General features: G+C 44.8%; 1 protein-coding gene across 3 annotated transcripts in view; it reads left to right on the plus strand.

The window, feature by feature from the left end:
- celsr1a (cadherin EGF LAG seven-pass G-type receptor 1a) overlaps positions 1-27,669 on the plus strand; it is a 128,189-nt gene that overhangs the window by 43,281 nt on the left and 57,239 nt on the right. For all 3 annotated transcript variants that reach the window (XM_072674222.1, XM_072674223.1, XM_072674224.1), the window contains exons 2-5: positions 6,081-6,719; positions 9,291-9,513; positions 11,895-12,010; positions 14,421-14,509. In XM_072674222.1, the coding sequence (XP_072530323.1) occupies positions 6,081-6,719; positions 9,291-9,513; positions 11,895-12,010; positions 14,421-14,509 (1,067 nt within the window). The remainder of the gene's footprint in view (positions 1-6,080; positions 6,720-9,290; positions 9,514-11,894; positions 12,011-14,420; positions 14,510-27,669) is intronic.

Raw genomic sequence — 27,669 nt, forward strand, 5'->3', positions numbered from 1 at the left:
GATGGCCGCCATACTCTCTATGGTCACGCCCTAAATGCCACACTGGCATTTTGGACGTTGATCTGAACGCAGCAGCTGAGAGGCTAAATATGCTGGAATGTCAGTGGGGACCCCCCTCAACCCCCTTCCCCCCCTCTTGATCTGTTCAAGCGCCAAACACACCTGAACTGAGCAATCAAGAAGTACGTTCCTGGTTAGGAGGTTGGGAGGTCCTTTAAGTCCTGCAAGTTGTGAGGTGGGTGGGTGAGGCCTCCATGAGCATCAGTGAGTCTTAGGTGACCATGACCCTGTTGCTGGATGTCTTTTCTTGGAGCACTTTTGGTAGGTTCTGTCCATTGCATACCAGAAAACACCCCACAAGACCTGCCTGATGTTGTGGAGGTTGTGTTCTGACCCAGTCGTCTAGCCGTCACAGGTAGCTCTTGTTGCTTAGATTCTTAAAAAAGCAACGATTTGTTCCCTCTTTTATGTCTTGATACAATACAAATGGGTTACCACAGCAACCACTTTGCAGTACTCTAAGCAACCACTTGAGACACCTTAGCAACCACTTGTGCCACACTATTGCAACCACCTGGGTAGCACCCATCGGTTAGCAACAACATAGCAACCACTTAGCAACACCCTAGCAACTGCATGGAAGTGCACTTAAGCTGTGCAGCCATTCTGCACTTTTCTACTTTATTCAAATATGAGCGTTTAGCTGGGTAAATAACCTCTTACTGATCAGATAATAACATTTCCACTATTTCTAACATCACCGTTGCCTAAAACCTTTGCACGGTACGGTAATTCTTGAAATTCTTTATGAATTTCGTGGATTCTTTTGTTTTTTAGAGTTATTAACATGCAGAAACTAAATCTGACATGGTATCTAAACACGCGTCTTACTGCTGAGTGAGAAATCAGGACTACAGTTTCAGCTGCTGAATCTGAAGGTGTCCCACAGGCTGCGGGTGCAGCTAGAAACGCCCAGCTGTCCATCAAACAGCTGTCTGTCAGCTCTCAGAAGAGTAGAGCTGAGCACTGCTTTCAGCAGCAGAAAGAGGCTGGCTACTGTTGTCTTAATCCCACCGCCAACAGGTATTTTCACACACTGGTGTTTTACTACTGCGCACTGAAGCAGCACTTTAGGCCTCGGCAACCTGCCTGTTGTTTTGAGAGCGTGTGTGTGAGTGTGTGTGAGAGAGTGTGTGTTCTGAGGCCATGGTTAAGGGTTAAACAGTAGTGAGGTAAGCATTTTGGATAGGCTGTTAATCTCCTTGCTAATGTTAAGCATGATTCATTAAAGCAGCAATATGTAAGAATTTATATTCTTTGCTCATGGGCTCCCCCTACAGTCGGGGGGCTTAATCCACCTTTCTCCACGGTCACAAATACAAATGACGGATAGAGCGCCCCCTCATGGACAGCTGTACATGTGCATTTGTTGACGAGCTGAGTGAACCAGAAGCAGCTTCTGAAAGTAGAGAAGCATGTGGACTGACTGAGGCGGTAGAGTAATACTACAGGACTTTACGCTAATATGACTCGGGTTCGGGGGGAGAGCGAGGTCTCTCTCGTGCAGATCCACCGAAGCGCCGCAGTGCAGTGGCGGCTTTCCGGCCTGGAAGTGGGACAGGCCGAGCCGGCATTCTCCGTTACAGTCAGTGGAGCATCAGGATGATTCTGAAGCTGCTGTTTTAAGCTAAAATTGTTACATAATGTTGCTTTAAAATGCATTTTATGCAAATTAATATTAACCAATAATATCATGTTTCATGTAACCTTTCCATCACAATCCAAAACCAATGCATGTTGATTTTAGTAGTGATGGGTTTGGCTTCTGTGTGTGTGTGTGTGTGTGTGTGTGTGTGTGTGTGTGTGTGTGTGTGTGTGTGTGTGCGTGCTTTATCAGCTGTCCAATCTGCAGCAGCATGTGGAATAACAATGCTGTAACTGTACAGAGAAGCGCAGGAGCAGGTGTGTAGCGGGGCAGTGACGGACTGTAACTCAAACTCACCCCTATTTTACCCCTCACCTCCAGTGAGACTCGTCCACTCTTCACCTCTCAGCACCTCACCCTCACACCTGCTGCTGTCCTTCACTCAGGCCAGGGGGCTAAAGAGTGGTGCTCTGTATGGACCCCACACAGCCATTGTAAGGGTCAAATCAAACACTCTTACAGAGGCACTCGGGGAGATGGAGGCGTTTGATAGGGATCTAACGACTCATTATTTGCTGATTAGCCACATTGTTCAAACACACAGGCTCACGGTCAACAGTACGAACAATAGCCTTCGACTTGAATGACCCTTTGTAGTGTGTTTTTCGCTTGCGTTGCTGAAATACCAGCCCTGAAATGAATGGGAGGAATGATCGTTTTCCAGGAATTTGGGAATTTGGGCCCTGAATATCTGTAAACTATAATTCTACAGTAAGAACACACCAGCACTCTGATGGCGTGATCCTAAATGTATCACGGAACTATATATATTTTTTTTGTTTTGGAAATTTGTATTTATCTGACTATTTTAAGGTAATTTAAGGATAATTTTATTATAATTTAGGATACTTTTTATTTTGGAATTGGATTTTGCTACTTTTTGGAATTTAGGAATGTTAGATTTTTCTTTTGGAAATATTTGGGTACTTTTTTGGGGGGTTTAAGAGTTTGTCCAGAGATGATGATAATAATAATAATAATAATAATAATAAACAAATTACATTTTTTTGTATTAAAATATAAAGAAAACAACATAAAGGGATCATATGAGATTTGTGTAAGGTGATCCCTAATTCATATAAAGGAATATTTTGGGCCATTTTGGGATATTTGTATTTTATTCTGTTATTTGTTTCATCTACTTGAGGTAGATGGGAGGTGATTTTGGAATTTTGGATGTTTTTACATTTTGGATTATTATCTTGGAAATTTAGGAACATTTAGTTCAAACTGCAAATTGTTTATTTAGGAAATTGTATTTGGAATTTGGGATTTTCTCCTGTAACAATTCACCAGTTTAATGTTTTAGACACACATTTTTGAAAAAGGTTCTGAAACAGAATACCAAATGTTTAAAAATTAAAAATGTTTTGTTATATCACCTTTGGGATATTTTATTTATTGATCTCATTTGGGACAACGTTCTTAGTTTTCATGTATGTGGGGGAATTATAGATTGTATGCGACTTTAGTTTCTTGGAATTTTAGATTTATTTTTAATGTATTGAGGAATTCAGGACCCTTTTCCATAAATTTGTTGATTGTTTATTCAGGACTTTAACTGGAGTCTTTTCCTTAAAATCTAGGATTGTTACTTTTGTAGTTTCATATACAGGCACCAAATAAAGTGTTGTGTTGTTTTTTAATCTTTGGGTAATTTTATAGACTTTGTGATCGATCATCTGTTTGGAGACACTGAACACAGGTCGGATTGAGCAGGAGTCCTCTTTACTGGCAGTGACAGCCTTCCTTACCCCTCCTCCTCCCTGTGGTTTACGACTGCGAGATATTTCAGTGCTACGTAACTCTGAAACCGGACTCCAGTGTGTTTGAAAGCTTTTCAGGAGCTGCATTGTTTTGCCGGGGGTATTAATTAGATACGCCACCTGTTCCACAGTTGTTCCCTTGCCAGTGCTGAACAGCCTTTAGGTCAGTGATATAAGGCCTTGGGTTAAGTGTGAGTAACATCTAGAGCTTCTCAGCGGGACCGTGAGTGAATTGTTCCGCTGGGAAACGTAAGCTTCATTCGGTTCGGCACAAGACGAAGTGTGAAGTGGGATCAGGAGTGGACCTCCTGGCTTAACGCACCTGGCTGTGTGATGGTGCATCAACCCCCCCCCCCCCCCCCCCCAAAAAAAAAAAAAAGAAAGTCATGCCGCTAAGCCTCTGCAGAGCAGGAATTCTGGCCGAACATCGAGACAGATTCTAGCGTGCTGTTCCAAGTCGTGTGGTTGGAAGGTGTGAGCCAGGAAAGCAGCATGGAGATGGGCTTATAGACTGATGCATACACACCTTCGACATTAAGGGAGCAATCACTGGGACAAGGTGTTGTAGGAGAGGTTTGACCGTGGTAGTGGAGGACTTTGGTACCTGTGGTTCACGTCTCTTCAGTCTATGTAGTAATAGAGTGGAGCTCCCCCTGGTTTTTGGACCTGGTGGTATGTTCCAGTCGTATTATCATGATTGCAGGTTTTATGCAGCTCCTCAAAGGCCGGGCTGTTCCATTGCTGTTCCTACCAGAGTTCTGTGGAGACTATGTCATTTATATTGCGAGGCGGGAGGAATGTAGTCTGCGGGTTCATTCGGAGTTCATTTTCTTAGGTGCTGACCACTGGTATTAACCGTCACTAAAGTAGTAGTTAGGGGGAGTTGCCACAAATGTAGTCGATCGGCCGAGACATGCCCTTAGTTTTGCACTGGAGATATGAGGCTAATATTCCCAACAAGTAGGGCTGTCATGATGGGGAAATTAGAGACTAATGCTAGTCTAATGCTAGTAACACCTTTTATTATTTTAAATCTAGAAATAAATATTGAAATGTAAGCTAGTAGTTAGTGACACTGACCTTTTATAGGCCTTTATATAGTCCTTATCCCGCAAAAGAAATGTTATTTTTGTCAATTTTTACTTTTTCACATAATGTAAATCTGGCAGTTGTTCTTTATGTTGTATCATAGTTTCATGATGAATGGACCAACAGCAATGCTCCAAAATGACCTGGAATAAAAAACCTCCAAAATGAGCTCCAAAATGACCTGGTTCCTGTTTTGGAGATGCAAGGTTTTTGCATGAGAGCAGCAAACACATCGCCTGAACATTCTGCTCTCCACTTCTCAAGTTCAGTAAATACAATTAGCTGCTGTTCCAAGTAGAACAAACGGAACAAAATGAAACATTTGGGCGACGGATGAATAGCAAACACATTTTATTCTGCAGGTTTTTATTATCAATTTTGACACGTTTTTTCCACCATTGCATAAATTAAAAGTCTAGAAACGGTCATTTTTGGGTAATTTTCTGACACTCTAACATTACGTTTGCTGCCTTTACAAAGAGTGCCTCATTCCATGCTGGTTTTGATTTGATTGAGTCATCAAAAACATAATTGTTGGGTATAAATTAATCTGCCTTTTCACTTACGAACACTGAAAGTGCTTATTTTGCCATTTTCGGACAAATATTTCCTAGTGTCAAGTTGTGGTGTTGGTAGGGATGCACCGATCTGATATTAGGATATTCGTATAATTAGGCCAATCCATGGAACCGATCCTTTCACTTTTATTTGTTGGTGTGAGACTGCACTAAATGTGCAGATAAATAAATAACAAATGGCAGTTTAGTACATTTATATCTATGTGTTCTATTATATAAAGTATAAAAATAATATTAATTTGTTTTATTATATAAAGTTATGTTTACATCAATCCTGGTCTCTTCCACATGGTGAGGTAAACAGCTTATTAATTCAGCAATGGTATTGGACTGGTATCGGAGATCGACCGATATACAAAGTTTATGTATAGATATCGTGTGAGCCAGGAAAGCAGATGGAGAGGGTCTTACTGATGCATACACCCTTTTTGCGAATGCGGACCACGCTAGCTGAGGCAAGGAGGACAACTCGAGGAATTTGGGCTGGAGTTTTGGGGGGCTTTGAGCTGATGGGACCCAAAGCCAGACCCCCGCTTGCCAGGTAGAGGTTGAGTGAACGAGAAGGGAGAGGAACGGTTTTATAGTGTGTAGTAATGGAGGGGAGGAGTTTGGGCGTGGTCCTTCTCCCAAACTTTCAGTTATTACAAAACTCCATTAGATGTCAAAGGAGCATTTACTGGGACAAAGTGCTGTAGGGGGGTTTGACTGTGGCAGTGGAGGTGTAGGAGCCTCTGGTACAGTTCAATATATGTAGTAATACAGTGGTGCTCGGTTCCTGGCTGCTCCTGTTAATCGACCTGGTGGTTTCCAGTATAACATCAAATATTGGTCGACACCTAATAGTCCTTAGTTCATTTTTACAGAAACCACGTGAGCAAGTGTGTGAAAGCACCATATGAACCTGGAAAGACCCTTAATTGAACCCTGTTGTCTTTTCTGCAGATGGCCTCCACCGTGTGATGGCACTGTGCACCCTCCGCGTGACCATCATCACAGACGACATGCTGACCAACAGCATCACGGTGCGCCTGGAGAACATGTCTCAGGAACGCTTCCTTTCTCCGCTGCTGGGTCTGTTCGCCGAGGGCGTGGCGGCCGTGCTGTCCACCAGTCGCGAGGGCGTCTTCGTCTTCAACGTTCAGAACGACAGCGACGTGGGCGGCTCCATCCTCAACGTCACCTTCTCGGCCCTGCTGCCCGGCGCGGCCCCAGGGCGGTTCTTCCCCTCCGAGGAACTGCAGGAGCAGATCTACCTGAACCGGACGCTGCTGAGGCACATCTCCAGCCAGAGCGTGCTGCCCTTCGACGACAACATCTGCCTGCGCGAGCCCTGCGAGAACTACATGAAGTGCGTGTCGGTGCTGAAGTTCGACAGCTCCCCACCCTTCATCGCCTCGGACACCGTCCTCTTCAGGCCCATCCATCCCATCAACGGGCTGCGGTGCCGCTGCCCCGCCGGCTTCACCGGAGACTACTGCGAGACGGAAATCGACCTGTGCTATTCGGGACCCTGCCGCAACAACGGCCGCTGCAGGAGCCGAGAGGGCGGGTACACCTGCGAGTGTCTCGAGGACTTCACTGGTGAGTTTTGGGCCTTTATTTAAGATACACCATCCGAACCCTTTACTGCATGCCGTTGCCATATGGCAGCGACTGTATGCAGACATCAGATCAAGAGCTCTAAGAGCTCTAGTGTCCGAAGCCTCCTCAAAGTGTGACTGTACGGCAGTTTTGGTGCATCACGTTCTAGGGAAGAGATTTGAGTGAGATGGAGCCTTTAGTTAATACAGTGTCATCTTCTTACACTCCTTCTAACATGGCTCCGCCCCTCTCCAAGAAGGTTGCGCAACCCAGAGAGCTAAAGCTAAACCTAAACCTGTCAAGCTAAAGCTCGAGCAATGACTGGGGGACCCTCGCGTACGACGCCTGTCCCCTGTCTGCTTTACCGCGAACAGAGGGTCCTAGCGCTATCCACTCGCACCCCACCTTAGCAGTGCAGTGCGTAGCTGGCCAGCAAAGCCGAGAAGTGGAAAGGTGGGGAAAAGGCCAGGTGCCGGACGAGAGGGTCGACGGAGCTTGGCTCTATATATGGGCTGGTAACTCTGTTCCAGATATCAGAACTTCTCAGTCTCAGTGCATGTTGCCATGGTAACGATAAAGGCCGTCTGTCAAGCACATTTCTTAGAATATTAAGGCCACGCCCACACTGTTCCCAGAGAAGCTAATTTTTGCAGTGTTTCTATGATATTTGAGGAATGATTTATCATATTTCTGCTTGTGTTGTCTGTTTAAACTTTGCTGGACGCGTCACTGAACTTTCCAGTTTTGTGTCATACAAAAAAAATCATGAATTAACTAATAGTAACTTCATTCTCTTCACTTGCTGTAGTAATTTGCAGTCAGTTAGGATGGCCGAATGCATCTTATGAAGATTACAGAGCATTATACACTGCATTCTCTTACAGTACATTTACATTTACATTTAAGGCAGTTAGCAGACGCTCTTCTCCAGAGCGACTTACAAAAGTGCTTCACTATTTACCCAAGAAAAACCTCAGCTAGCTAGAATAGACTAATAGTTCAAAGATACCTCTAAGTTTAGACATTACTAAACGCAAGTCAGTAAGGTGACCATAGTACTCTATTCGCTATTCACCCAAGTATTCTCGGAAGAGGAGGGTCTTCAGTCTGGGTTTGAGGACAGCGAGTGTTGGACTCTGCCGTTCGGACACCCAGGGGAAGCTCGTTCCACCACTTCGGTGCAGGACAGAAAAAAGTCTGGACGCTTGTCTTCTGCGGATTTTGAGGGATGGCGGGTCGAGCCGAGGCGTACTTGAAGCTGGAAGGGCTCTTGGTGCGGATCGGCTTTTGACCATTGCCATCAAGTACGGAGGGGCTGGTCCGTTCTTGGCTTTGTAGGCCAGCGTCAGGGTTCTGAATCTGATGCGGGAAGCAGCTACAGGAAGCCAGTACACAATGCACCTACTGTAAAAACCCATCCATTGCTGCTCTACTCTACAGTCTTGGAGTGTGCTTTGTGGGAGCTTTGCCTGGGCTATCAAGGCATGGTGACCCCTGATCTGGCACAGGATGTGTTTTGACAGGAGAGGTGTTGGAGGAATGCTGCCTCGCAGTAGTGAGGAAGACTTGCTTAGGTTGGATTTGGCAGTTCAGGCCATTTCAGGCCCATTTCTGGTCCTGAAACACACTGAAAATAAGGTTCCTCAGTTCTTATTCAACTCCTGGAACAAACCAGTGATCAAAGGTCAAATTATACATCTGTTCGGACCTCTAAAACACTCCAACTCAACCTTATTCAGTGCACACACCTGCTCATTCCCAGCACGGCCTGGTTGATGAGCTCAATTTGATCAGATGTGTTAAAGCTGTCCAAGCAAACCAAAGCAAGCCAAATTAAAAGCCACTGAAAGTGAATCAGGAGCTCCGTAGAGTCCAGAACCTGATGAGATTTGGCTCCCACAGTTTGATTGATTGATTCCATTTGCCACCTCCTGGAGGATCGTTCTGCTGTCTTCACTCAAGCTCCTTACCCATATTCTTCAGACACTGGGCTCCCTCATAGCTCACGAGTATCAGATACAGGGGTCACTCACCCTCCTGCCCCCTCCACCCCCTGTTCACTTCCTTATCGTGGACAATTACCATCTAATCATCTCCTCCTCCTCACTCTAATCGCACCCTGTGCTTTGAAGGTCAACTCCGGTTGGTCTGTGGTCATTATGGCACCGATGACAGCCGGGACGCTCGATGTCTCCCTCGCTCTCGCTTTCTCACATTAAGGGGAAATGGATCTGGCTAATTCCCACAGAGAAAGAGGATTATCCCGATAAAAGCACGGGTCATTACCAGCATGGGGACAGCCATCCTGTCCACCTCCCCTCGCATACCTGCCCCTGTCCAGATCTTGTCAGGATAATGGTTGACACATAACTCCGCGAGGTTGAACGTCCATCTGCAGAGCTGGGAAGGCTGGAGCCAATGACTACGGAGAGCTGAAACTGACCACTAGTTGTGCAAGTGGTGTGTTTAGACTGGACAATGCCAGTGCTTGTTAGTTTGCGTATACCAGAGCTGCTACACTTAATGTTTATAGTGCACCATCTGTATCTGACCGTACCTGTCCTGATGCAGGTGAGCACTGCGAGGTGAATTCCCGCTCAGGCCGCTGCATCCCGGGCGTGTGTAAGAATGGAGGGAAGTGTGTGGACCTGCTGGTGGGTGGCTTCATCTGCCAGTGCCCTTCAGACGAGTACGAGAAGCCCTACTGTGAGATGACCACACGCAGTTTCCCTGGGCAGTCCTTCATCACCTTCAGAGGCCTGAGGCAGAGGTTCCACTTCACCGTCTCCTTAATGTAAGTACCAGAAATCAAGGCCTTGGCTTCACCGTGCAGTCTTGCTAGGTTGATTTAATTTTATATTTATAGATTTCTATTTATAAATATAAGTTGTTTTGCTGTATAAATAATAACCATGTGACTATGGGGAGCGAAAAATGCTCAGATGTCATTTTACAAGCCTATTTTCCACCCTGTTATTTTTCCTTAGAATCAGAAACACAGTGCTGTTCCTTTTACGGCGGGCTTGTGGGGAAAAAAATGAGAATCTCTCCACTGATTGGCTGCTTTACGGCCTCATGATGGTTTAAAGAACCCTATTATTAAAATATTATTAACGAAATTATTTACAAGTCTTACTGGATAGTGTTGCTAGTGTCCTCTCACTGTGTCCTCTCAGAGCGATGTGCTGTTAGCAAGTTGAAGGGATTGTAGCCGGTTAGCTTTGGGTTTCTAGCATTGGCTAACTTTAGCTTTTAGCCTAGTGCGGATCTCTCTTTGCTCCCCCAGCTTTTGCTTTGTTGAATGTTGAAGTTTGAGCTGCCCTTCTCTGGACACAGGCAAAGGAAATGCGGCGATCACAAGGCCTGGTCCCATAACTAGCCAAGTCTGGAGGTGATGAGCTGCTTTCTAGTATCAACAAAATCATATTCTCCTGAAGTCTTTCTTGTGCTTGTGGGCTGGGTTTAACAGTTTTTTTAATTGGTCCATTTTACAGCTCTGTTTTGGTTATAGTAGATTTGTTTTGAAGGAGGATGACCAAAGGTGTTTAGGGTTCATGGCATGTCACTGCCATGTGCCAAACTCTCTTTATTCAGCTATTCCAAGGAAAATACAGGCTCCCAGACTGGCCATCAGGCCTACCTACCTGGCCTAACTATTGATCCTCAACCAGAGAAAGACTGTCAGCTCGATCAGTGTACATGGGTCTAACTAAATGTCCAGAAAGAGGGAAATCTGATGAGAAATAGAGAGAATTGCTGGCGAGAATGGCTGAAAATTGCAATCAGACTTTGTCCAGTGTTTTCTCATATAGGACGTCCGTCCTTTTGTTCGGTCAGGTGAAACATCGAACAGGGAGAACATCGGCATTTGTCAAACTGTCCATTGTTGGCTCGGTTCTTAAGGCAGTGAGGCACATTGATTCATTTGTCTGTTTATCTAAGCGTTCTCCTGACTACCTGCAGTTCCTTTAAAGTCAGAGGTAGCGTATCCAGCGTAATAAATGTCCAGAAAGGGTCAGTGGAGAAATATGTGGGCTACCCTGCCGTGGGTGAAAACAGGATGGGGTCCGTGTTGAGAGAGCCTATCAGTGTTTTGCTTGGTTGACCGGGTCTTCCTGCAGAGCGCCTCCTCTGGCAGCTGCGCCCTGACTCCTCTGCCCTCTCCGCTGCGGCCCAGAGCGGGGCCGCCCATGCCAGAGAAGCCACTTCCTGTCTCGGGTCCATCGGTCTTACGCGGACTTCCTCTCGCGCCTTCCTCTCGCGCCTTCCTTCTTGCCTCTTGTCTTACTCCTCTGCTGTGCTTTTACCACTGTGTGTCTCGACACTGATTTCAGTGCCTGTGCTTTAGTTTGAGTAGCTCAAGTCCGATTACCTTACTGCTGATTCGTGATACTGATTCACAATTCTGATTCTGATTCATGATTCAGTAAGTGAAGCTAAATAATGACTGTGTTTATGCAGTTGTTTAATGTAGTGAGGCTACAGCTGGGAGGTAAGAGGAGTACGATTGTGCGAGATCACGCATTGCTACACCCTGTATGTACTTCTGAGCTCCTGAGTGGCACAGCTGTCTAAGTGCTGGCCTTATTGTTGGGAAATTGCCAGTTTGAACCCCAGGCTGGGAGTACCAGAGGCCAAAACTAGCCTTGCTCTCTCTGGGTGGGTAGGATGGCCCTCCCTCTCCCCCTATCACTCAGTGTGATGCTAGCAGTAACTGTAACTCCAGGTGTGTTGAGCTGGCCAATGGCGTTTGAAGCTACAGTTTGAAATAAGAGTGGGATCAGAGGAAGCACATGCCAGTCTTCACTGGTTGCACAGTGAGACAGGGGAGTTCTAACTTGTGAGTGGAAATGGGGGGTGGGGGTGCATAGGTTCTCCAGTTTGTTACTACGCTCATTGGTCATTTTATCAGAAACACCTACCAAACAGATGTCCTTTGTAGACTGATGGCTGCTATGTTACCACATCCACTAATGTATCCCTATACATATCCCTATAGGGAATACCGCAGGACCGCCACTGACCAGATAATATTTGGCCGGTGGACCAAGAGCCTTTTGAGCAAGCATAGAGCAAAACTTGGAGGAAGAGAACTCCATAAAACCTTAAAATTGTAAACTTCTGGAAAAATGTAAATTGTCAGGATTAGCTTCATCGGTTCTTCTGTCATTGCAGGTTCGCTACCCGAGAGACAAACGCCCTGCTTCTTTACAACGGCCGCTTTAACGAGAAGCACGACTTCATTGCAGTGGAGATCATCGATGAGCAGATCCAGCTCACCTTCTCCGCAGGTACGTGTCTGGGGTTGCTATCAGTTTCAAACAGGCTGTTGATGTCGAAGTAGCGGCGGGCTTGACAGGCTTGATGGGCCCGGAATCGTAGAGATGAATTGTCAGCGCTGAACAGCTGCATGGTTCAGTACTAAAAGAGCATCATTTGTCCTGGACAGTTTCATACAGTGAAGCTTTAAAAACATTTACTGTCCTTATCATTTTTTTTAATTAAATATGTTAAAATATGTTCTACACTCTTTTTTGTTCTTTGAGTGATATTTTGGTTCTATAAAGAACCATTTTTATAAAAGAGATCATGTGTAAAGGTGTAAAGTGGTCAGTGTAAAAGGTTATTTTACAGTGTAAAGGTTCTTCACACACTCAGCTCCTTTACATATATGGTTCTTTGTGGAACCAACAGTGGTTCTTCTGTGGCATCGCTGAAGACATTTGTTAGGTGTCTACTCCAATTGATTAAACATGAGAACAACTACATTACATGATATTTATTGTGTATCATGATACAGCATGATCATCACTGGGCTACTCACTGCCCCTCTTGTTAACAGTGGGACATGGGTTTGGGGTCTGTCTTCTCAGTAGAGTTTCATTAAAGTGATTAAGTATTATATCCACATATCCACCATCGAGGTGCACATATCCACCATTGACGCCCCCCATGAAATTTCCTCCCTTCTAGATCTTCCTCCATCAGCTGTGAGTGGTATTATTATTGAACAGTGGAAGTGTTTAGGAGGAACAGCTCACAGAGAGCAGCTCAGCCACCGAGTGTCTGTCAGACCACGTAAAGTTACAGAGCAGGGGGGATCAGAGCAGAGTGCAGAAAAGCCTCCAACTGACTCAATAACTGCAGAGGGGGGACCAAGGAGGGCCAAACTCCATATTAATACCTATGGGTTTAGAATGGGATGGGCATAAAAGCTCCTGTAGGTGTAATGTGTAGGTGTCCCAATACTTTCCCCCCAGAATTGTGCAGGATCTATCTGATGTCACCACTGTTTTTTTGGGGGTTTTTTTTTGGTTTGTTTATGTTTTTTTTGGGGAATTATACCCACACCCAGACCCCCACAAAAGAAAACAAGCATAGGCAAGAGCAGCTCCATACTGTGTGGTTTGTTGTCTGTGTTGTAAGCGAAGGGAGCTTTAGAGCCCAGCACAGCGTTTTCCTCCACAACAAGGCTCACCAGCTTCCGTGAGCAGGAGATTATGTTAAACTCCAAATTAATGAAGAAAACTCTTGAGAGCGCGCCTCGAGAGCCCTGTTGAGATAGCTTGCGGACCAGCCTGCGCTGTTTGGTTACTGTTTACTGATTCTTTTGTGAGTGCCTGCCAAGCAGCTCCTGCCCTTGGTAAATATGGGCTCTAAAGCCAGTGTAAATCTCTGTCGAGGGTGCTCCATAACCATGTGAATGAACTCTATTGATGCTGCAGAAATCCCTGCCACTTGCATGCATGATGGATTGCTACTGTGTGAGCTTGCTTTGTGCTCCTGCCACTACACGACTCCAGACTGAACCAGCGTGTTATTACTGAGCGGACAAAAGGCAACAGGCTAAGAAAGACTCGTTTCATAGGAACAAGAAATATGACATAGCACAACGATAACAGTTCAAGTGGTTTTCTGGGCTTATTAGATCTGGATTAGTGATCTGTTGATGATTGAGATATTTCATTGAGAATTTCCTTAAATTAGCTCTTGAGAAAAGTCCTAGGTCTAACCCTAACCCTAGTCCTAGTCCTAGGTCAGATTCATGATGTACCTAAATGGTGCTCTTCTAATGATAGATCCTCCATTATCCTTGTAAACTGAACAAATCAGCCACATCATTAGCGCCACCGGCCTACTTTTCAGCAGGTCAATACCTCTGAAGACGTCCTGTGGTATCTAGCATCGAGACAAACGTCAGCAGCAGATCTTTTTTAAGGCCTGCAAGTTGTGAGATGGGGCCTCCATCAGCATCAGTGAGCTTCGGAAACCGCTTCTCCTTCCTTTGAGCACTTTCAGTAGGCAAGTCTTGTGGGGTGTTCCCAGTATGCTGTGGTCAGTACCTACTGAAAATGCTCAAAGGCCTTTGTCTTGGTGCCAGATACCACAGGACGTCTTCAGAGGTCTTGTGGAGTCCATGCCTCAAAGGGTCGACTCTATTGTGACTCTACTATGGGGACCTGCTGAAAAGTAGGCCGTTGGTGCTAATGATATGGCTTCATTATAAGAGCACAGTTCTGTGCTTTTAAGCACATTAGGAATCTTACCTAGACTTTTCGTAAGGACTTTTCTCCTTAGCTAATTTATTGGTGAAAATACTGGTGAATCAGGCCTTTTGACCGTAACAGCCCAGGCAGCATTCTGCCAATAATGCATTTCTTTTTCCCAAATTCATTCATCATCTTCTTTTTATTCCCTCAGGAGAGTCTAAAACCACTGTGGCTCCTTTCGTACAAGGTGGAGTCAGTGACGGCCAGTGGCACTCTGTTCAGCTGCATTACTACAACAAGGTAAGAGGCTGCCTGCCGGCTCGGTTCTGTCCGTTCTTCGCAGCAGCAAACGCCATTCAGTTGCTTCCACACCCTCAGTGCTGATGTATCACTGGAGGGTCACAAGGAACCCCTGTTCCTCAGTCACAGCAGTACATAACTAACATACCAGGCTGTTACTGGTTACTGAATCGCTTCTATTGGCAATAGAATAGACCCCATATAAGGTCACCCACCTTGCTAAGCATCAGATGGCGGGGTATGAAGCCCACCAGCATAAAGCACACTGCATTCTCTGGAGTGATGAAGTCTGAACTAATCCTCCAATATCAGTGCCTCTTAAGGCTGAATGCAATCAAATCTTTACACTGCATCAATGTTCCACACCTACAGGGGTGCAAACATGAGTCCACATAAGTGTATCTAGGCCCAGTGTGTATCATTTGACCATTTTATTGATGTATTAAGAAATACACCAACCATCATTCCAGAGAACACAATACTTTCACTGCTCCACAGCTCAATGCTGGGGGGCTTCATACCCCTCTAGCCCACCGCTGGCGTTGGGCAACACAGTGCCAGTAGGCTCATGTGTATCTGCTCCAGAGGGTCCTATTCTATTGACAGTACTTCTCTATGGCAACTAGACAAGCTGTGGGTGTGTGCATTTGCACAATTGGGTCCGCAATGGGTGCAACCTAATGTAGCTGAATGCATTCATTAGAAGGGGTGTCCACAAATATTTGGACAAATAGTGTATTTTTGAAATTATAACGTAAAAAGAGGAGGCGCCTACAATCCTTTGGACCTTGTGCCCATCCCTCTTTAAGACACCAGAGGAAAGCTAATATGCTGTCTGGAGGCCACTGGGCTCGTGTGAAGGTTGAGAAAGGCCTCGTTGGCTTCCGTCACAAAAGGCACAAGCGTCTTTTTACTTTCCTTTGATTCCTCTTTCCTCTGACCCCACAATATCAGACACCGAACACGCCATTGGGACTTGCCAAGCTCCTTCCTTCAGTGTACCAACGGTCGGCTCATATTTCAGACACGGTCTTACAGTACTGACGCCGATTCTGGATCAGTTCTCCCTCGCTAGCTCAAGCAACAGATAGAACAGGCCTGGATGGGGAGGGCGTTCCTGGACCTGATTCCGTCTTAGGCTTGGTTATGAACACAAGGCCCGGTATACGGTTTATGTTTCTTGAAGAGTATTATCCTGCTCCAAGTGAGGGGGTCACTCTTAGAGCCTGAGACAATGAAGTGCTCTCGGATTTCAGTAGTGGTGCAATGTTAACATCCTGCTAAGAAGCTAACCTGCTCGTTCCTTTGCTGATTTTAATGGACGTAGCCATGCTCCACCCACAAATGCTTTCACAACAGGTGCTGTGAGATTGGAGAGGCTTCCATACAATCGGGTGAGGAATTGTAGCTTCTGTTAAAACACCTCCATTAAATTGTGGACACTCTTTCAAAGAAAGGTGCCTACAAGGGTTCTTGAACTGACGCCATAGAAGAACCACTTGTGGTTCCAATAAGAACCATAAGTGTAGGAGATGTGTGAGGGTGAAGAACCGCTTGAACCAATTTACACTCACACATTGATCGAGGGATCCAACCAACAACCTACTGATGAAGTGGGTAGATGTCCATATATTTTTGGACACCCCATAGTAAATGCATTTGGCTACTTTCAGCTGCACCCATTGCTGACACAGATGTGTAAATCCACACAAACACAGCTTGTATGGTCCCTGTAGAGAAGTAGGGCCGATATAATAGGACTCAGGTGGGACTCACATGGGTGGAATGTGGTCTAGGTGGGTTCCAGGTGGGATTTGTACATGTGTCGTTACTGGGACCCAGTTGGGCTTCTGGAATGGCCCCAATCATTGCAGCCCACCTGAATCTTGCAATGGGTCTACATGTCACCCATCTAGGCCCCACATACAGTGTACAACCCAGATGGGACCCATGTTTAACCCCTCCTGGTCCCATCACTGACCCTGGTGGTCATCCTTGTTGTGGGGTTAACATGGAACCCATGGACAAACCTTTCTGCTTCTTAGTTGGGCTGCCCATACAGGCCCCACATGGGCTTCTGATCTGAGAACATCCAACAAACTCATTCTAACCAGACAATGACTGATCTCAATAGCTTAGGCTGAATGTAAAGCCTGTCCAGCATGTCCAGAGTGGCTACAGACGGGTCAGGCAGAGTTCAGACCGGTCAGTTGGGAGGGCTGTAGCACGGTCCATTTCCAGACGCACACTGAATCCCTATCATCTGGCCATGTGTTAAAAACGTAGCGGGGTGGAGCAGCAGGATCACGGTGTAGATGATTGCTTGGTCGTGTCTGCTTGGCGTCTTCGGCTGTTGTGTTTGGTGAGATGTTGCCATGGAAACCACTGCGCTTGATTTTCGGGCCGCCTGTCTGGGCAGGGCTGCTGTGCCTGCTGTTTGTTTTCTTATTTTCTGCTCCGTGACCGTAACATTTGAACACAGCCTGAATCAGACGCACACACAGACGCACACATCTTTTTATAACATGCCTAGTAGGTGTGGGGACCACCAGCTAAGTGGGAGTGCACACACGCGCACACACACACACACAAGCTTCCAGAGTGAGCAGTACCAGAAGCATGCTGTTATTAGGGTTGCATATTTCAAAGCAGATTATGTGATCCGAGCTTGTGCGATTTGGACGAGTGCAAGATCCCACTGACACCTGGTCAACCTCATGTGACTAGTATCTGGACTGTGGCTTGAGTGATAGGCCTTTTCCAGATCCTCGAGACTGATGAAGTGACCAGGTGTAAACGGGGTCAGAGTGTCTGCTAATCTTTACAGTAGCTGTCAGGTCTGAGATAACGGTCATGGCTGTGTAAAAGTAATCAGCGCTCCATCTTCAGAAGTCATTAGTACTCACAGTCCCTATACATTATAGATTATGGTGTGAACTCGTTGCAAAATGCAAAAAAAAATCTATAAGTAAAGGCAACATTATTTGTTTTGGCAGCTGGTCCATTCCAGATTCAGGGGTGTAAGTCACTGATGTCACGGTGATATATGTTAATTACAGTTCTTTAGAAGAAAGTTAAGTGAAGATCATGGGGAAATTTATTTATATATATATATATATATATATATATATATATATATATATATATATATATATATATATAATACAGATATACTAGGGGTGCTTGTGAAATGTTATTATTAATATAATATTATTTACCACAACAGTGTGTGCTGTGTAGTCTCTGTGCAGCTGTGACGTCCATACTGTACACCTCTAATATATGCTGTATGTGTGCGCATATATTTCATTATATACACATATGTAAATATATTGGGGTGTAATACAATATTATCATTATTGTATCATTACAGCCCACCTGAATCTCACATGGGGTCTACATGGAACCCATCTAGGCCCCATGTACAGTGACAACCCAGAAAAATACATATATTTGCTCAAAGCACAAATCTGTATGTTATTTATTATTATATATGTTTGAAATACTACAGTTTAATATGTTCTAGTACATTTACTATATATAAAACATGAAGATATTAAACTTAATATTCAGATGCAAAACATGTATTAAATAAATAAATATATATGTATATATGAATCTAGGTCATTTCTGTGTTTCTGTATCGTGGAGCGATTCTATTGGTCCATTCATCATGAAATTCTGATACAGTATAAAGAACAGCTGTCAGATTCACATTATGTCAAAAGTGAAGATATGAGTCTGTGCATTTTCTTGACACTTATTCTATAAACAGTATAAAATGCATGTCTTTGATATGTGGGTTGATGCAATCCACTTGCCATCTTCAGATCGTGATGTATTGCTGTATTTCTACCCCCTAATTCAGACATTCTTCTGCAGTCTGCTAAAGCTTTGGAAGCTTAGCGCTCACCCATGGCAGGCTCAGAGAGAGAGAGATCTGCCCGGATTCTTGAGGATTTCTCTGGAATCTGACTGTACATTTACAGCCATTTGCGGCTCTGCTAAGCTTAAGAGCGCTCGTATCAAGATGGAGTCCATCAGTCACCCTTCCACCCTTAATTCCCCTGATACACTGATGTGTGAGGGTGAGTGGGGGTGACCCTATAGAAATGCACAGTGTACCCTCCTCTGACCTACAGGGAACTTACACTGCCTCTGCCTAGGCCTTTAGAGGTCAGAGGTCGCTTGATCAGTGACATGGTAACACACACCCAAGCCGGTAGTCGTTGTAGTTGTAGTGTTACATGCAGGAGAGACTGTCTATTGAAGATGGAAGGAAATTCAGGTCTTTATTTGAGCTGAGAGGTTTCCTCGTGGGGTGACGGGCAGTTTGGGACAGCTCAGCTAAACAGGAAGGCCTCAGACTGAGAGGTATTCTTGGACGAAGACCTTTTTGTTTCAGTTACTGATGTTTACGCCACAGGAAGTGAACGTCATCATCGCTTAAGAGGAGGCCTGGAAAGGACTAAGCTCATAGATTTTAAGCTGCACTGTGGCGTTACTGTCACTTAGCGCAGATATCGATGACTTATTAGACCTTAGTTTGACTCCAAACAATACATCTGCATCTCTTGTGGCTGAAAGCAGTCAAATCCTCACAGCAATGTTCCGAAACTTCCATCCCTGGACAGTAGAGACTGTTACTCCAACAAAAGCAGGATTGACGATATCACTTTTCAGTTTTGCCCATGAAAAAGGTCCGAACTATCAGCTATTGCTGCCCGTCCACAAACTCCCATCAGTCCATCTCTACACGGATTAGGACGTTGGCTCTGTTGCTCATCATGGCTGTAGGATGCAGTCCTTCGTCGCATGGCTTTCTGGGAACCTGAGGGTGGAGGTTATCAATACAGATGCCCCTACAAAGTGTTCTGCTGGAACCCTTACAGCTGTGTCTAAGCCCATGCCCTCTCCTTGTTTTTTTACACACAAACACACACACACATGCATGCACACACACCTTTTAAGAGGAGGGAGAATAAGAAAAGTTCCGTTAGACTCTAATCGAGGCTTTCTCTCTGGTCTACCCAGGACAGCCTGCACCTGCTGGACGCCAGTGGGGTGCTGCGGGTCCCGCTCTATACAGCCTGGCTGGAGCTGACCCATAAGGAGGTACAGTAAGCTGTCCCGTAAAAACTAGTCTAGCTCTAGCTCTAGCTGTGCCGTGGCCGTGCTGAACGACCTCGACTTCTTGTCTGTCTGCATCCCACTGGCCCTCAGGGGTCGCAGTGCTGTTCCTGGGATGGTCTGAGTGAGCAAAAAGCTATGCTAGGCCACGAGGGTGCTGACAGTAGGTCCACGTCTCGGTCTCTGAGTTTAGATATTGGCAAAGAACTTGGTCAACACCAAGGCAATCAGATTTCGAGAAGGTTGGATTTTTCTGGGGGGGAGATCCACGTAAAAAAGTGCTGGGGTTTTTATACAGGAAGGCACTGCTATTAGGTAGGCCTGTAAAATTGGCCCCTTGGCAGATTTATAGTTCTGGATGGTTATAGTTATAGGTTCTTGCTATAGGATTCTGTCTGTGCCTTGAAGGAGCTTTATCTTGAGAACATTTTGGAAGGGGGAAAGAGGAAACGAGGGCGGTAGTATGTCATTAAGTACAAAATATAGATGGTTTTGACTGGAGACTGAACGCGGCTTGCAGCTGATGGCTAGAGTAAGTCCATGGGAGAATGTGGGCCTTTTGCAATTCCTGAGATTCTATTACTGAAGATCTTGTAGAAGCTCATGAAGGACTATCAATATTTTTGCAATTATAGGTGACAAGTCTATTGGCTATTGTGTTTTTGTTGTTCTTATGGCATCTTCTTTGCTGTTATAGAGAGCCGATGATTAACCGGGGTGTCAAAATGTTGGGCTTCAATTCAGGATTCATATCAAGATTGATTACAGTAATATATTACAGTAATATTAAGGTTGCACTCACTTTTTTTGGCCACAGTAAAATTATCAGGCTATTGTCAAACACAGTGAAATCAAGCTTATACCTGGTGCCTCCAGTTTTCTGCATTGTGCTTTTAAAGGGTCCAGATCATGGAAAACCACCCCATTTTTCATTGTCTTTGGACGAGTGTACGCTATAGGCCTTTTTCCATTTCTTGGCGTTATTTACTTAAGCAATGTTGGCCGGCACAGGCATCTTTTAGCTGATGCGGTGGGACTGGGGACCTGGTGCTTTCCTCTGAGAGGGCCAGTTGCTGACTTCACGTTTATCAGTGGAGACATGGGTTAAGTTCTTACCGTCCTAATGTCAGGAGGGAGAAGGGGGAAAAAGTTAATAAATAAAAAATAACTTTTTTTTAATTTAACATAAAAAAACACAAAGAAAAAATACATTAAATGCACATAGCCTGTTTAAAGTAATAGTATTAAATATGTCTTTTTTCAATATATTCAATTCAGAAAATAAATAGAAATACACCTTTGGGCACCTCTGGTCAGATTTTCTGCTAATGTCAGAGCATTATTATTATTATTATTATTATTATTTATTTGTTTATTTTCTGAATTTAACACATTGATAAAATGATTTTTTTACATTACTTTGAACAGGCTATGTGCATTTAATTAAGTGATTGTGCACTTATGTGCACTTAATTTAAATTAAGAAAATAAACAGTAAAATTCTTGCCTTGTTTCCACCCCTGCTGAGGAGTGAAATGCAGAAGGGAGGAAGCGATAGCAGAAATGAGGAAGAGGAGCGGCTGAAACCCAGGTGTGTGCTTGTTGTTGGTGACACTGGGCTTAAATTGCAGCGGGTTCCTCTAAAGCACTAAAGCAAAGGGCATCAGCTCCGTAAGCTGGTAGAACATTTCTCCGGTGACACATTCCCCTGCCAGCAGTGGTCAGGTGACCGCTGGAACAAACAGCATTAATAACTGTCTGGAATATTATCTGCTCCCGACACTGCCTGCTTTTGTGGAACACCAGTGTGGCTTTTGGCGGTGGCTGTGCGTTGAGGGGCAGGGTTCGCCTGTAGGGTTCAAACAGAGAGATGTTCTAGGGGAACTGCAGAACCAGCGCACCATGTTTAGAGAGAGTAGGTTGAAGCGTAAACTTGTGAAACTTGTAGAGAAAACATCTTGTAGGATCTTCAGTGTATGAATTCAGTCTTTCTATAAAGACCCTTCTGCTGTAGCCTTCTAAAGCAAGGGGCATCGGCTCTATAATCAGTCCCTTCATCGTTGCTCTTAAAAATCAGGGATCAACACAGGGTTCTAAGAAGACCCCCCTGGTTTAATCCTCTAAAGCAAAGACCATTGGTTCAATAATCAGTTGCTTTATTACTACTTTTATCAAGAAAGGATCTTTAATGTAGGGTTCTAAGAAGACCCGTTTGATTTAACGTCCTAAAGCAAAGGACATTGGTTCTATAATCAGTCCCTTCATCGTTGCTCTTAAAAGTTAGAGATCTTCAGCATAAGGTTCTAAGAAGACCCCTCTGGGTTACCGTACTGAAGCAAAGGGCATTGGTTCTATAATCAGTTCCTTCATCATTACTGCTACAAATCAAGGATCCTGAACGTATGGTTCTTAAAAGAACCTTCCAGTATAGCCCTCTAAAACCCTCTGTAAAACCCCCTTAACAATAAAGGAAGTGGTCCCAGAAGTGGTCTTCAAACCACAGAAGAACCAGCTTTGGTTCACTGAAGATCTGTTCAGTGCATGAGTACTCAGCCTAATCTCTGTGTACCCTGGTTGCTTACTTTGGGCACACATCTAAGACATATTCCCTGTATTTTAGGGAAAATAACCTCTATACTATATTCTGTCAACATTTTGTGATGAATGGACCAATAGAAATGCCCCAAAATGACCTGCATTTTTTACATTGACTTCCAATGAAAGTCAGTATTATTTTTTCCATCTCCTGTAAAGTTGCCATTTTACAGATATGAGGTTTTTGCTTGACCGCAACAGTAATTATAATAGACGTCAATCAGGCAACAGTCTCCTTTTAAGCCAGTTTTGCATTAATTTACTAAGAACTGCTTCGTCTTCTGCGCTTCTTAAATGTGGGAACCAGACATGGGCTATAGACACAGCAGAAGTAATGGGACTTTTACAGCCTGGCTTTTGAATACTCCAGTTAAATGATTCGAACCCCAGCGAGAGAGCTGGAGAAGAGAAGAGGGGGAAGGACAGAGATGGACAGACTCCGAACACGCCACACCTCTGATAGGAAGGAAGCGTGATGTCATATCAGCCGGCACAGCTGTGTCCTATACACTCCCTTACACACTCCAAACAGTGCCGAGATTTCAGAGCGGGAGGAACACAGGACAAAAGTTTTGGGACACCTGCTCATGCATGGTTTCATTTGAAATCAGGGGTATTAAAAAAAGAGTTGATCCTGCTTTTGTTGCAGTGACTGTTAACAGTCTCAACTGTCCAGGGAAGAAAGCTTCCCACTAGATTTTGGAGCAGCATTGCTGTGAGGATTTGCTGGAATTCAGTGACCAGAGCATGCTGACCACCCCACTTCATCATCCCCAACTCCCCAACTCATCTCAAAAGTACTGGATGGAGCTCCACCATCCATCATTCCAGAGAACACAGTACTTCCACTGCTCCACAGCTCAATGCTGGGGGGCTTTATACCCCTCTAGCCCACGCCTGGCATAGTTTCAGAGTCCTGTTCTACTGTCAGTACGTCTCTACTGGGGTGTACGTCAGCTATGGGTGCAACTTAAAGTAGCTGAATGCATTCATTACAAGAGGTGTCCACAAACATTTGGACATGCAGTGTATGCTTGTTTGCATTGATGGGTTTTGTTCTTTCGGTTTTAAAAGAGAAAGCGCTCTCTTGTGTAACTCGCCCTGCCATGCATTCTTCCACACACACACACTTACACACACACACACTTGCGAGTGTGTATGCCCTTTGTAATCTGTAGGTGTGTCTAGTAATAAGACACAGCCATGGCAGAAATCCCCAGTGTTGAATGAACTCCTGCAGTGTTCTTCATGATGGTTGTATCTGGCTAGACTGAAATCAACCTTGTAGATGTTAACTGTGGTATGATGAGAAAAGACTCCAGAGAGCGTGTTCTGATTGGTCTAAAGTAATGGCAATTTGTATAATCATACCTTTTGGGATTACATGTCATTTTCATACTTTCATTTACAGTCACAGTTGTTTGCACAGCATCCTGTAAAGATCTGGAATCTACAAAATGACAACTTTACAGGAGGCAGAAAAAACCTTCATAGCTTTCAATGGAGGTCAATGTAAAAAGATTTTGTTCTAAGTCATTTTGGAGCATTTCTATTGGTCCATTCATCTGGAAATTTGGACACAGTGTAAGGAATAAATGGCAGATTCACGTCATGTCAAAAAGTGAAAAACTGAGCTGAGCAAATCTGTTTGCTAAGCATTTATTTGGTAGGCCAGTAGTCCTTTGAGCCCTATGCACTGAAATTAATCAAATAAATGACTTTTTACTCACCTGGTTTGAGACATTTAATAATATGCAGACTCTGGGAACATATGGACTGAAGTTAACAGTGTAAATTGTGTTAGTTTAGTCATTTTCTGAGACTAAATGCACACGTCTCCATTCTCATATCTATTTTTCCAGTTACACATAGTGTAACACTGTCCCCCGCAGACACCCCCTGCCCTCCAGCACAGCCTCGGTTCTTCAGTGCTGTTCATGTCCAAAGTATTTGTGGACACGTCTTTTCTTATGAGTGCATCCAGCTCCTTTAAGTTGTGCCCCTTGCTGACACAGATGTGCACTTGCAGCCTGTCTGGTCCCTGTGGAGAAGTACCACCAGTAGACTAGGACTGTCTGCACCATGCTGCCTGATGCCAGGCGTGAGCTAGAGGGGTGAAAAGGTCCCAGCATTGAGCTGTAGAGCAGTGGAAGTACTGTCTTCTAAGCTGGGGATGAGGTGGGGTGGTGATCGTCCAACATCCTGGGCAAACTTGTTGCTGAATACAATCAAATCCTCCAAAATCTAGTAGAAAGCCTTCCTCCCTGGACAGCAGATCTATATATATCGGCAAACGGGTTCAAATTTCCTGCCCGGCTCTATGAAGAAAGAAAACTGACAGTACTGCTTCCCGTCAAACCTGGAGAGGCATCGGTCGCATTAGGGAGCTGATCCTTCACCCCAGGATGATGGACAAAAGTATTGGGATGGACAAAAAAAAATGGACAAATTGGACAAAAGTATTGGGACAAGGGCATTTAAAAAAATAATTATATATATATAAAGGAAAGAATGACTGAACAGGTGTCCCTAAACTTTTGTCTATTTTGTGTACCTGCTATCTATTGTGTCCCTGTCTTTAAGTAATGAGATCTGACTGGAGGTGGAATGTACTCATTGGACATGAATCACTCAGCTTTCTGGTAATCCTCCACTTCCATGGAAGCACCTAGATTGGTATCTAAACAGCCCAAGGCTAAGCAGCGAAGGCTAGTTTGCCTGCTTGTACCACAATTATCTGCATAGAGCGAGAGAGAGGGAGTCTGCTGCAGATTATTTATGTTGGCAAGATTACATATGAAGCTGTTCTGTCATCCTGGATTAATCCTGGTGTGAAGGATCAGCTCCCTAATGCGTCTGATGCCTCTCCAGGTTTGATGGGAAGCAGGACTGGCAATTGTCTTTCTTCATAGAGCCAGGCAGGAAATTTGAACCTCTGTTTGCCGGGAGGAGGGCAGTGGTGTTGCCCACTATGCTGTAGCAAGTAAATGTTTGGGTGTGCAGGTGAGTGATTAGAGCTCTAGTTAGTGTGAGATAAGAGACCTTCCATCAATCAGCCATAACATTAAAACCATGTATAATATGCCTGATATTCTGAGGTGCCCCTTGGCACCAGACCTCTGAAGGCGTCCTGTGGTATCTGGCACCAAGACACCTAGCGTTAGCAGCAGATCCTTCAAGTCCTGTTGTGAGTTGTAAGTGAGGTGAGGCCTCCAAGACCGGGGCCTTCCTGAGACCATTTTTGATGGGTCTTCTTTTAGACCCACCGCAGCCTCCACTCACTGTCCCTCCAGATGACCTCACCGCTTCACTGTCTCACTGTAGACGAGTGTGAGATTCCTCACTCTCTGTAGCATGACTCAAAACCCTGCTGAAGTGGGCACGGGTCACCTGACCCGGGAGAGCGGACGTTTCCCACGCATGTGTTTACTCCCTCAAGAGGCTGCCTATTTATCTAGGGCACTTTGTCATATGGTAGTGGTTGAGGTCAAGAGATTATCATCTGATATTAGAGTTAGTGTGTTCGAATTAGAAACACACTTTACACACACAGTACAGTGAAACACACACTCAGACTAGTGTCTAGAGGCAGTGAGAACACACACCTGCACCCTTGGACCATTTAAAGTGGTTGGGTGCTTTGCATAAAGGGCAGGAGGAAGCCCGGTACCTTCCTACTTTCCTGCTGGTCCAGGGGATCAAACCGGCAACCTTCTGGTCTCAAACCTGCTTCTTTGATCTGTAAGCTACGGCTATCCCCCCAGATGAGGCCTCCACAGTGTTTCTGTGAGTGTTTGGTCTGATCGATCTTGATGTTCATGTAATCCAGCAGAAGTTGGTGGCAAAATAACCTCCTAATGTCATGCAGTACTAATATACGCTAAATGGACAAAAGTATTGGGACACCTTCTCGTTCATCGTTCTTCTGAAGGTTATTGCATTGGGTTTTTCCTGATTTTGTTGGAGTAACAGGAAAGAAGGCTATCTGCTAGCTCTTGGAGCTTGCTGTTAGGATTTGATTGCATTTAGCCACAAGAGCTGGATAGTGAGTTCAGGATGTTGGATGATCACCACCCCGCCTCATCCCCAAACTCCCCATTCCATCCCATCCCGAAAGTACCGGATGGAGCACCAACCATCATTCCAGAGATGATAAATTGGTGGGATAAACTTGAACAGGTCGTCGCTGGTAATAGCGTTATCTAAGGCCTTACTGGGCTGGTGCTGGAGGTGTGCAATGGCTTGTCAGGTGAAGCGTGTGCGTGTGTGTGTGTTGGTAAGTGTGTTAAGCCGAAGTGAAGTGGACACCAGGTGAAACCAGAGAAGGCCGTGTAGCCTTTTGCCTTCTTCCAGGTTGTTTGGCATGTTAAGATAACAGGACGGGACAAAAGCTGCTGTCCGGCTGCTTCCTTATGGAATGTCGCCAAGCTTTGATAAATGGGCTTCGTTTTTGAGAGAGACCCTCTGTAACATATAGGGCTCAAAGTGTGGCTCTTGTCCTGTGGGGCAGGGAACAACACTAGTGCTAGGTGTGTGCCCTAAGGGTGTGTGTGTGTGCCTGCTTGTATGGGGCCAGGCAGGTTCCTTTTAATTATTCACTGCTCTAGGTTTACACTGCCACAGGGAGGGTGAGGTAATGGTGTTTGAACTTTGTGTTGAAAGGCATGGGGGACGACACTCTTGCGACAGAAGCAGAGAGATGTGAAGTTAACACACACTCAAACATGTACACACACACACATATATACACACACATACACACACACACACAAATAGTACAAGTGAAATGTTTGGGAACACCTGATTGAGAGGCTGCATTTCCTCACTGTAACCCAAATAAAATCACATGCTGCTTCCTATATTATGAAAACAGCCCTGTTGACCTTCAGTGACTTCGTTGAGTGTTTCCTGCAGTGAGACCCCACCTCCCCTCCAAGAAAATGGACAACACACACGCACTCATTCACTACATTCTTGGCAAGGGTCTCTACAATTGTACATTGCAGTGGTATTCCCTAAAGACGTCTGGAAAATCTCATTTCTACAAATTACCTTAAATGTGTTTGCCCAACCACCACCATGTTTAACATGTCTAAAGTCTGCTTCTTAGGTTTTGTTCTGGAGCTATATCTGGCTAATGTAGCTGCCTTAGACAATGGAACGCTGAGCCCTTGCTAGACTTGCTGGTTTAGATTAGACCTCTGATCTCCACAGACTTGATGAGCATCAGTTAGACCGTAGGGCCACTCTAGAGCTGTAAAATTACTCTACTTATAAACACAGTTGTGAGTACATTTACATTTCTGTTCCGTTCTTTCTTGGATACAAAAATTTATATAGTTTAAGGCTCTAGAGTGGCACAACTATCTAAGAGCCCGTCCGCACACATCTGAGTTTTGGTCCCCTGTCCGCACGAAAATGACTTGAAGATTTTT

Source organism: Salminus brasiliensis, chromosome 2 (genome assembly GCF_030463535.1).
Source record: "Salminus brasiliensis chromosome 2, fSalBra1.hap2, whole genome shotgun sequence".
NCBI classification, from domain to species: domain Eukaryota; kingdom Metazoa; phylum Chordata; class Actinopteri; order Characiformes; family Bryconidae; genus Salminus; species Salminus brasiliensis.